An 11,332-nucleotide genomic window follows, 5' to 3' on the forward strand; every position below is an offset into this window, starting at 1 on the left:
CCCTGCGCCGGGTGTTTAGTTTTTTTTTTGTGTACCGTCGTCGGGACGGTTGCGGACACCACCGAGGCGACCAGCAGGATCGTCCCGTGCTCGTGACTCATCGGCTGTGGCATTAGCAGCAAAACTCTGTGTTTAGGATAGCGCACAAGGACTCCGGGACAAGCGTTTTGTGGAAAGCGGGATTCGAGTGCATTTTGTGAAGTGGAATTCGGGACTCTCTGTATACAATTCGGTTACTCGGTGACTGCCTTTGCGGCTTCTAACCGCCAAAATGGTGAGCGTTCTCAATTGTTCTTCTACTAATGCCTTTTGGCATGTCCGGCATGGCCGTGGTTAGGACTATCTGTGTGCATGTGTGTGAGTGTGTGCTTGTGCTTGTGGAAAACAGGATACAAAATTCCTACCAAAGGAAAGGCACACCACGCGCGTGTGTCTGAATCGTGACTTCTCAAACACACGTGTAGAGTGACCGCGGATCGAGACGGATCTTCCCGCGCGTTGGATCATAATGTCATTTTAATGTGCCGCATTAATAATTGATTGGTGCCTGGTGGTTGCCTTACCGTTGCCGTCACACGGGGCAGACATGGAAAGGCATGAAAACTTTGCTCAAACTTAACCGTTTACCTTCAATAGCGTGCGCCACAAACCAAGTTTTCGGGAGTTAATTCTTGGACTTGTGCCTCTTTTTTGGGTTGCTGTCCTAGTGCCCTTTGCGCCTCGGAACGCCTGCGCCTCATCATTTTCCATCTTTTTTCCACCTTCCCTCGAACGCCACGGTTCGGTTTCGTCGGCCTGGCCGCTAATGAAAGTGTTTCGTAAAACGGGATGCGTCGAATGATGGCTCACGCTGGAACGCTGAACGGTGCATCCAGCAACTTCCCTCAGCTTCTGTGTAACCTTTCCGGGCACAGGGGCTCATTAGTTTTCCCGTTTTTTGTTTTTTATTACCTTGCGCGGGCTCGGTGTCGATCCTGTCGACACACCGACCCCTTGACCGGGCGCCCATGCTGCACTTACCACGTTGGTTATGCAATTCGCAACGCCCTCATCGGTGGTTTCGCACCGACCCCCGCGGTCTTCGGATGCACACGGTCCGGGCACACGTTTTTGCACACTGGTACGCGCGATTTTTTGTGCATATTTTTTCGACTATTTGTACGAGACAATCGACGGGATCGGTGGTGTAACCTCTGGCGGCCGGACAAAGCGTTAACAGACGCAATGCGACAAATGGAACGAACGAACGAACCGACATTCCTTCGTTTGCATCGTGTGCGGCAAGCGCCTGGTAGCGGCTGGCTAAGGGGCAGTCCGTGGGCCTGCTGGGTCCGGAATTCCCAAACGAACCGCTCCGTTGGACCGCTGACCATTCTTTGACATTTCAATCAGTGTGTCAGAGTTCGAGAGGCCGGCCGAAGAAAGAGGTGTCTTATTGCAGTAGCACTGGCAGGGCGGTCAGATTGTTCGATTTCTACTTTTTACTTTTCTCACTCACCGGGATCCGTCTCGGGAATGTCGAGATACCCGATCGTGGTGCATCGCATCATATGCCTTTAGCCCGGTGAGACGAAGCGGTAATTTAGAGGATGATCTTTTGGCCGACCGACGATGAGCATTCACTTCATCAGTTCCGAAAGGATGGTTACTTTAATAACTCGCGGATCGTTTGGCACGGATTGCGCCACACCTGGCCTGGAGCGGATATGTAGAACTGCGTGTGATGTCATAGCCGCATACCATCGGGCACGAACACGCGCTCCGATGAATGAGTGATGGATTGCTAGTGATGCTAGTACCGGGTGATTTATATGCGCCTTATACTTGTTTATCTTTTGTCGCTTGTCGGCTGTTACCGAAGCGCTGGGATACATGTTTGGCGAGTTTTTTTTTTGGGTTGAGAGGCCATCGACTTGATGATTCCGTCGTTCAACGTTTGCCAATAATAACAGACAAACTATACTCGATGTTACGAGAATATACCTTTACTAGAACAAAGATCGAGCTAATATTGTTTCAGAGAGATGACGACGTCTTCTGTCTAATTGGAATCAATAAGTTTGTTGTGTTTCTGAAGAATCGTGAGACTCCAATCATCAGGAGAGGCATAAAATTGGCGTCCGGTTGTTAATCATTTGATGCAAGAATACAGTCAAAACTTCTAAACTTTTGTTGCCAACGATAAATCCAGTGTCTGTGTCACCTTCCCTGTGGATGTCGAAAAACTAACAACGAACGTTACTCCGGACTTGAAATGAGGAGCTCGCGCTAGAGTACGGTCAAAACTGTGCCAAATGGTTGTAGCCAGCTGCGCGCTCGAAGCTGTCGCCGGTGCAAGACGCATCACTCGTTAGCTTAACCCTTCTTGTGACCCATAGTAGTACGTGCCACTTCTGGCCACCGCAAGTCTGACGCTAAACGATGCGCCTTAACCTTCACCATCCCCCCAAACACCGACCAACCAACCTACCAAACAGCCCTGGTTGGTGCTGGCGTCTGACAGAATAATAACATTTATTACCCCGGTCGGGCACATCACTTTAAATCACTTACGCCGCTGCGCCCTCACCAGAAGCCACTATCATCGCCGTCGTTAGCCTGCGTCGTCTTCTGTGTTCAAAGTGCGAAATGAAGCCCATCGGAAGCGACCGGTGGGCGTTTCAGAAGACTCATCGCTGACGTTGACCCCCCCTCGTGGTCGTGGTCCGAACAAAGACACGATGGCGCAGGCGACGACGTCGACCACTGGTCGGTCGGTTCTTGCGCCAGAGTCAGCACGGCTTTGCATTTTGCAGAGCTTCGTCGACCGCTCCTTTTGGTCGACATTCTATCGTATTGCCCCCTGGCATCGAGCCCCGGACAGTTAGCTCGCTCGGTACGGTGCAATTTTCAGCTCGGGACCGAATACCGCAAACTAACCATAAACGGTGCCCCGTTTGGTGGTGATTAATGATCCGCTGAAAAGTTCAATTCGATTCCAGCGTCGGGCCAAAACGCTAGTCCCAATTGTCACCGTGGATGGATTTTGCAACCGCAGATGGGGAGCCCGAATCCCGGAGAGGTCTTCGGCCACGGCGTGTTCCTGTTGCGCGTACCATTCTCCGATGGACTGGAGCGATGCAACTGGATGACACAAACTCGAATCGAAATCGAGCCAGTGAACAGCAGGCCACAGTTCGATGATGCAAACGCTGGGTGATAATTGAAAATGTTAACCCATTTATGAGGCAAACCCAGACCCATTCCGTTTGGGATGATACGGTGTGCTGCACTTTCGCTTCTCGTTTAGTCGTGATCCATTCAAAACCAATAGCTTGTCCAATGTTGCAACAGGGTGCACAAGGAAAGAGAACGGGCAGCGATCTTTCATAAACAGAGGAAACAGATTCTGGCAGATGCTGGAGCCTAAGCTCAGGTGCTTCACTTGCTGTTGCAATGTTTAAGCTCAGCCTTCGCGCGCCATCACCACCATTGGCTTATGACCTGCAGCACTCCGTGCCAGTTTCTTCGCGTTATCGCCAATCGCTGTCCTTCGAGCCCATTGACGATCATGGCAGTCGGGCTACACACTGATTACTTAAGAGCTCGAAACCTCAACACTAAACGCGTCGCACCAAAAGCAACGACGCCAACACCTGGCGCTATTGAAATTCCTCAAAATCCTAAAAAATCCAAAAGGGACGCTCCGTTATCGAGGGCTTGGAGGTGATGTGTTGTGCTTCTCTGTAGGCCGCTTCTTTTCGGGTTTTATTACACCCTTTCGAACCAGGGTGTATATTGCGTAGTGTCGTCGGCATGCATAGGAAAACGAGTATCGACCAGGCATTCGGAGAAGAAGTGTCTGGCTATCGTTTGTTGAAAATCTGAAACATAAATCGTATTTTGATTGCGTTTCGTTAGGTATTGGTGTTGCATATGGTGCAACTAGTACCAGACAGGCTGCTAAATATGTTAAGGCCAACCGGATGAAACCGTTCCGAATGATCCGGCCTTGCCGAGTCCACTCCTAAACTCCAAAACAGCATATTTTGCTTATTTCAAGGTGAACTCATAAATGCAAATTCAACAAGAGGGATTACGACATTGTTTTGGGGCGGACGCGCCAAATGTTCAAAAACCGGTGCGTCTGGGGCGAACATTTGCATTTTTGTTCCTTTTTGTGTGTAGCATCAGGCGCGGGCATCCTGCAGCCAAAATCAACGGTTTTAGTTTTTTTTTGGGCGTTCAGATTCCTGAATATTTAAATACTACCGTTACCGCTGGGGCAAAGACGCCATGTCAGGAGCAAGAGGACCGAGGTGCATCCGCGCAGACGCATGCCGGTACAAGGTTGAGAGCGCGCGAACGAGCGACTTGACCTTCGCTTGGGACGATTCCGATAAGATTGCGATTGTGTGTTCCAATTAGGCGCCTGTGCAATGAAATCAGCAAAGACACGTGTCGCTGGAGATTGATTTGTTTTTGGAAATCGCAATCCGCGAATCAGCAATTGTGATGTAGTAAACAGGGAAGGAAGTGAGAGAGCGGGCTTTAAACTTTAATATTTAAACCGATAAGTGTTATGTAAGCGAGTCACGATAAAGCATAACAATGATGATTAATTGTCGTCACTTTTCGCTGTTGTAGTTAGCTGAGATACCTGTGAGATGCCACAGAAACGTGCGTAGCCGTCATTCTTTGCAACTATTCTTAGAAGAACTTCAAAGCAAACAAAAGACTTCTTCCAAGTAAAGCGACGAACCCGGATTTACTGGTCAACCAGGTGTGCGAGTGCGTCTAACAAAACAAGAGTGAAGTATTGATTGATTAGCTTTTGTAATCAAGAGGAGTATCTCACCGCCAAACTGGTCAAACGAGATATTATGCTATTTTTAGCCCATATCATAACTGTTTAACGAGTGACCCTGAGCTTACCGATCCTTTGGTAGCCATTTTTAATAAAGTAATAAACATGATGGCATCACGAAATTAGCCGAAACATACACCTCATCACATCACACCTCGACCGATCTTTGAAATGTCAACCGGATCGCGCAATCCATTCGTTAAACATCACACATCAGACCACCTCGACCGGTGCTGCTGGTGAATGCACATTAATTGTCTTCATTCGCATGACCCCCCGAGAATGTCTTCTCGCTGTGTAGCGACGTCTGTAGTCTCAAGACGCCTCTGGCAGAGTAGGATGACGAGCATGAAACCAAATACCTCTCCCCGAAAACAGAGACCCCAATTTGCCAGCCGCCAAACAGCTCGATGCGCGCTGCGACGAGCTCCCGGTGAACTGCGAGGGGTTGCGTTGAAAGTAAAAGCATCCTCTCGGACAACGCAAGGCCCACGCACGCGTGTGTGTGTGTCTCGCGTCGATCGGTCCCGCGGGAAGTAGGTCGTTGAATGGGTAGGTCGAGGGTGGCCGAGGTTGCGGTCTAAACCACTCTTCCGATCGCAAAACCGCACCGGTACGATGATTAACCGTTCGAACAGTGCCAAGCGCAGCAGTTATAGACCTGAGATCCACTCCTCACCCCCAGGGGCGGTTGGCCCATTGGTGGTCATGTGTGGGATGTGTGTAGTGACCGTCAAGGCCACCGTAATCAATCTTTTTGCCCAATTACCGATCGGATCGGATCGGGTAGATGGTATGAAGTAAACGCTTCGCAACAATCGAAGGAGGATGCTACTACTTTCACGCCATCCTCGTTTGTAGGTCGCTTCATACCAGCGGCCGTCGTCATCGTAACCACCGACGTGATTCGTTTAATAATTCTCATATGCATTAGTTCTACGGGTTTGACAAGTTTGATCCGGTTTGGTTAATACTATAGGCGATATCGGCGAGTAAGGTGGCGCAGTGACTCATCGGCAATTAGCCGTCAGCGATTGGGAAGGGGACTGTGTGGATGATGACCATCAGATGCAACAATGTTGTGGCAGAGAACTGTGCTGTGCGCGAAAACTGTGCTTACTTCGATGAACCTAACCTTACTCTTCTTTGTTTGTGTCGTTCTGTTTCGTTCGCATAGAAACCGTTGCTGCTGCTAAGCTGCTTGCTAGCGGCGTACAGCAGCAATGCCGAAATCACGACCGTACTAGGACCTAATGGATACGACTACACCCCACCCAAAGTGCCGTTCCCACCACCACCTGTACCAAGCTGTCCGGCTGGTGGAATTCCTCCGGATTGTTGTACTAACGGAGGATCAGGACTGAACTGCTACGTTCCTCCTCCACCGACGCCTCCTCCGACTCGGCCACCGCCACCGGCATGTCCTGCTGGAGGTGTTCCACCTTACTGTTGTACCAACGGAGGATCAGGACCGAATTGCTACGTTCCTCCTCCACCGACGCCTCCTCCGACTCGGCCACCGCCACCGGCATGTCCTGCTGGAGGTGTTCCCCCTTACTGTTGTACTAACGGAGGATCAGGACCGAACTGCTACGTTCCTCCTCCACCGACGCCTCCTCCGACTCGGCCACCGCCACCGGCATGTCCTGCTGGAGGTGTTCCCCCTTACTGTTGTACTAACGGAGGATCAGGACCGAACTGCTACGTTCCTCCTCCACCGACGCCTCCTCCGACTCGGCCACCGCCACCACCGCCGACTCGTCCACCAAGTTGTCCTGCTGGAGGTGTCCCACCATACTGCTGTACCAACGGAGGATCAGGACCGAACTGCTACGTTCCTCCTCCACCGACGCCTCCTCCGACGCGGCCACCGCCACCACCGCCGACTCGTCCGCCAAGTTGTCCTGCTGGAGGTGTCCCACCATACTGCTGTACCAACGGAGGATCAGGACCGAACTGCTACGTTCCTCCTCCACCGACGCCTCCTCCGACGCGGCCACCGCCACCACCGCCGACTCGTCCGCCAAGTTGTCCTGCTGGAGGTGTCCCACCATACTGCTGTACCAACGGAGGATCAGGACCGAACTGCTACGTTCCTCCTCCACCGACGCCTCCTCCGACGCGGCCACCGCCACCACCGCCGACTCGTCCACCAAGTTGTCCTGCTGGAGGTGTCCCACCTTATTGCTGTACTAACGGAGGATCAGGACCGAACTGCTACGTTCCTCCTCCACCGACGCCTCCTCCGACGCGGCCACCGGCATGTCCGGCTGGAGGAGTTCCCCCATACTGCTGCACGAATGGTGGCCAGGGACCAAACTGTGCCCTTCCGACCAAACCTCCTAAAGGCGAAGAATACCTGCCACCCTGTCCGAATGGCGGTCAAGGACCCAACTGCGTCGTGCCTACGCGACCGCCAGTGACTCCAGCACCACGGTAAGTACATTAATATTTCAGTATAAGAACGAATACTACTTGTCGAACGATACTTTGAATCTAGTACAAAACTATTAAGTTAAATTTGTGTGAAATTTTATTTTTTAGTTTATATATTACGGGCGGAGCCGTATTTATTTGTGTGAAATTATATTAAGATATTCTTTTTCTTTGCAGACCTCCGTTTGGATGTCCTAATGGAGGAGTTCCTCCAAACTGCTGTACTAACGGAGGATCAGGACCGAACTGCTACGTTCCTCCTCCACCGACGCCTCCTCCGACGCGGCCACCGCCACCACCGCCGACTCGTCCACCAAGTTGTCCTGCTGGAGGTGTCCCACCTTACTGCTGTACTAACGGAGGATCAGGACCGAACTGCTACGTTCCTCCTCCACCGACGCCTCCTCCGACTCGGCCACCGCCGACTCGTCCACCAAGTTGTCCTGCTGGAGGTGTCCCACCTTACTGCTGTACTAATGGAGGATCAGGACCGAACTGCTACGTTCCTCCTCCACCGACGCCTCCTCCGACTCGGCCACCGCCACCACCGCCGACTCGTCCAGCAAGTTGTCCTGCTGGAGGTGTCCCACCTTACTGCTGTACTAACGGAGGATCAGGACCGAACTGCTACGTTCCTCCTCCACCGACGCCTCCTCCGACGCGGCCACCGCCGACTCGTCCACCAAGTTGTCCTGCTGGAGGCGTCCCACCTTACTGCTGTACTAACGGAGGATCAGGACCGAACTGCTACGTTCCTCCTCCACCGACGCCTCCTCCGACTCGGCCACCGCCACCACCGCCGACTCGTCCACCAAGTTGTCCTGCTGGAGGTGTCCCACCTTACTGCTGTACTAACGGAGGATCAGGACCGAACTGCTACGTTCCTCCTCCACCGACGCCTCCTCCGACGCGGCCACCGCCACCACCGCCGACTCGTCCACCAAGTTGTCCTGCTGGAGGTGTCCCACCTTATTGCTGTACTAACGGAGGATCAGGACCGAACTGCTACGTTCCTCCTCCACCGACGCCTCCTCCGACGCGGCCACCGGCATGTCCGGCTGGAGGAGTTCCCCCATACTGCTGCACGAATGGTGGCCAGGGACCAAACTGTGCCCTTCCGACCAAACCTCCTAAAGGCGAAGAATACCTGCCACCCTGTCCGAATGGCGGTCAAGGACCCAACTGCGTCGTGCCTACGCGACCGCCAGTGACTCCAGCACCACGGTAAGTACATTAATATTTCAGTATAAGAACGAATACTACTTGTCGAACGATACTTTGAATCTAGTACAAAACTATTAAGTTAAATTTGTGTGAAATTTTATTTTTTAGTTTATATATTACGGGCGGAGCCGTATTTATTTGTGTGAAATTATATTAAGATATTCTTTTTCTTTGCAGACCTCCGTTTGGATGTCCTAATGGAGGAGTTCCTCCAAACTGCTGTACTAACGGAGGATCAGGACCGAACTGCTACGTTCCTCCTCCACCGACGCCTCCTCCTCCACCGACGCCTCCTCCGTCGCGGCCACCGCCACCACCGCCGACTCGTCCACCAAGTTGTCCTGCTGGAGGCGTCCCACCTTACTGTTGTACTAACGGAGGATCAGGACCGAACTGCTACGTTCCTCCTCCACCGCCACCACCGCCGACTCGTCCACCAAGTTGTCCTGCTGGAGGTGTCCCACCTTACTGTTGTACTAACGGAGGATCAGGACCGAACTGCTACGTTCCTCCTCCACCGACGCCTCCTCCGACGCGCCCACCGCCACCACCGCCGACTCGTCCACCAAGTTGTCCTGCTGGAGGCGTCCCACCTTACTGTTGTACTAACGGAGGATCAGGACCGAACTGCTACGTTCCTCCTCCACCGCCACCACCGCCGACTCGTCCACCAAGTTGTCCTGCTGGAGGTGTCCCACCTTACTGTTGTACTAACGGAGGATCAGGACCGAACTGCTACGTTCCTCCTCCACCGACGCCTCCTCCGACTCGGCCACCGCCGACTCGTCCACCAAGTTGTCCTGCTGGAGGTGTCCCACCTTACTGCTGTACTAACGGAGGATCAGGACCGAACTGCTACGTTCCGCCTGCACCAACTAGTCCAGCACCTGGCTGCACTAATGGCGGTGTACTTCCATTCTGTTGTACAAACGGTGGTCAAGGTCCGACATGCGATGTACCATCCCAAACGCTGGAAGAAGATGGATACCACTACAAGCGTCCAAGCAAACCCTTCAATTTTTAGAGCCCTTAGCACATTCCCAGTGACGGTTGGCATAGCTGCTGTTTTTTATACTTTTTAAAACGAATCTTAATTGTTTAAGTTGAAACGTTTCATCTGTGAATAGCAATAAACGCAAGCGCCCCTACTCATGTACATTTAAATTAAAAACAGCTTTACCGTGTTTTAAATCATCCTTAAACTGTTTCACAAACAGAGGACTTCTGATTCCACGGGTATCTTTGGCTAGTTAATGGCCAACGTGTAGCCGCCGACATTACCCCGCACGGCACTGCACACATCAACAAACAAGGTACTTCCGGTAGGGTTAAACAGCGGATTTAACGCACCTTTTTGCCGGTTTTCTCTTAACGCCGCCTGCAACAGTATTCTTTAGCCGTGGCCACACGGGGCGAAAACTCTAGCGCAAACGAAAAAATTAATGCCAAAACATTTACGCTTGCCGTTTACATGCTGTCAAACGATTATAGGTCCGTTGAGCGTAAAACCTAGAGTAAAAGCTGTTTGCAAACGGAAGGGCTCGCAATATGTTCTATTTGTGGTTTACATTGATAGATAGTGATCATTGCTAGTGTGTTCAATCCTTTTCTTCCACAAAACGATTTTAATTTCCTCAACCCGGCCACGTAAACATATCGAAGCGTAAACGATTTGGCATTAGCCGTGGCCACACGGAGCGAAAATTTGCGCGCAAATTTACAAATTAATGCCAAATCGTTTACGCTTCGATATGTTTACGTGGCCGGTTTGAGGAAATTAAAATCGTTTTGTGGAAGAAAAGGATTGAACACACTAGCAATGATCACTATCTATCAATGTAAACCACAAATAGAACATATTGCGAGCCCTTCCGATTGCAAACAGCTTTTACTCTAGGTTTTACGCTCCACGGACCTATAATCGTTTGACAGCATGTAAACGGCAAGCGTAAATGTTTTGGCATTAATTTTTTCGTTTGCGCTAGAGTTTTCGCCCCGTGTGGCCACGGCTATTAATTTGTAAATTTGCGCGCAAATTTTCGCTCCGTGTGGCCACGGCTTTTGCGTCCACTGTTGCAGTTGCGGTCGCAGGAAATGTGGACGAACCATGACGTTTCTCGACTCGGCTACAACCCTGGAAAAATATTGTTTTGGTTTGAGGTTAGAATTCTTTTTGAGTTCTGAAATAGCTACAAAAATGGAATATTTCTATTGAGTTTCGCAAAATTTTTAACTATTTTATAGTGATAAGAGCAAATTAGAGTAATTTGCAACTACCGCCGTCGCTCTCGTTAGCTATAACCTCAGAGTAGCCCGAGAAAAAGTTGAATTCAGTAGTCGTACTCTGGAAAATCCTCACTGAAGAAGAAGAAGAAGAAGAGGAAGAAAACGATTCTGAAAACGGTGGCGTCTATTTTCCACGAAAGAATAGGGAAAATCGTGAAATTCGCGACTTAACCAGTAAAAATTGTAATATAAAACCACCCGACGCATGCTAGTTGACCGCAGGAAAGCCGTGTTAGAATTTTTCTTTAGTTTCGTTTCGGTTTTTGCTTGTGCTTGTTCGGAAAATGGAAATACCGCTACCACCAAACGGTAAGGCCTTCGACCCGGTCGTAATCTTGCGGCTAAACCCGGAAATAAGCACTGCGCACATGGATATCCATTGACTATTGGTCCTTATCCGGAAATAAATGGCAGAGCTTCGTCAAAGGCGATAGTTTAATCAATGTGCTCATCTGTGGATTTGTATGTACGTGCATGCGTGTGTGCGCGGTTTTTTCAGATATCGAACTGCGGAACATAATTGATAAGCTTGCCGATTTC

General features: G+C 50.8%; 2 protein-coding genes across 10 annotated transcripts in view; both read left to right on the plus strand.

Annotated features, from left to right (window-relative positions):
* Window positions 1–9,673, plus strand: LOC125956723 (basic proline-rich protein-like). 8 transcript variants are annotated; one of them, XM_049688858.1, is made up of 6 exons: window positions 1–274; window positions 6,024–6,279; window positions 6,391–6,630; window positions 7,018–7,282; window positions 7,460–8,506; window positions 8,684–9,673. In XM_049688858.1, exons 1-6 carry the CDS (start codon window positions 272–274, stop codon window positions 9,528–9,530), a joined length of 2,658 nt encoding a protein of 885 aa, XP_049544815.1. In that variant the 5' UTR covers window positions 1–271; the 3' UTR covers window positions 9,531–9,673. The 8 variants fall into 8 exon arrangements, with proteins under 8 accessions (XP_049544815.1, XP_049544808.1, XP_049544810.1 ...); XM_049688851.1 differs by having other exon boundaries at window positions 6,024–7,282; window positions 8,684–9,195; window positions 9,316–9,673; XM_049688853.1 differs by having other exon boundaries at window positions 6,024–7,282; window positions 8,684–8,961; window positions 9,091–9,673.
* Window positions 9,674–10,672: 999 nt separating this feature from the next.
* Window positions 10,673–11,332, plus strand: part of LOC125956724 (calcium homeostasis endoplasmic reticulum protein) — a 5,645-nt gene continuing 4,985 nt past the window's right edge. For both annotated transcript variants that reach the window (XM_049688859.1, XM_049688860.1), the window contains exons 1-2: window positions 10,673–11,101; window positions 11,292–11,332. The exon at window positions 11,292–11,332 is cut by the window's right edge and continues 130 nt beyond it. In XM_049688859.1, the coding sequence (XP_049544816.1) occupies window positions 11,077–11,101; window positions 11,292–11,332 (66 nt within the window). In that variant the 5' untranslated portion in view covers window positions 10,673–11,076. The remainder of the gene's footprint in view (window positions 11,102–11,291) is intronic.

Source organism: Anopheles darlingi, chromosome 3 (genome assembly GCF_943734745.1).
Source record: "Anopheles darlingi chromosome 3, idAnoDarlMG_H_01, whole genome shotgun sequence".
In the NCBI taxonomy this organism is placed as follows: domain Eukaryota; kingdom Metazoa; phylum Arthropoda; class Insecta; order Diptera; family Culicidae; genus Anopheles; species Anopheles darlingi.

Coding starts and splice junctions, on each gene's coding strand:
- LOC125956723 (XM_049688850.1), top strand. Junction 7,283..7,459: donor CCAGTGACTCCAGCACCACG/GTAAGTACATTA, acceptor TTTTCTTTGCAG/ACCTCCGTTTGGATGTCCTA. Junction 8,507..8,683: donor CCAGTGACTCCAGCACCACG/GTAAGTACATTA, acceptor TTTTCTTTGCAG/ACCTCCGTTTGGATGTCCTA.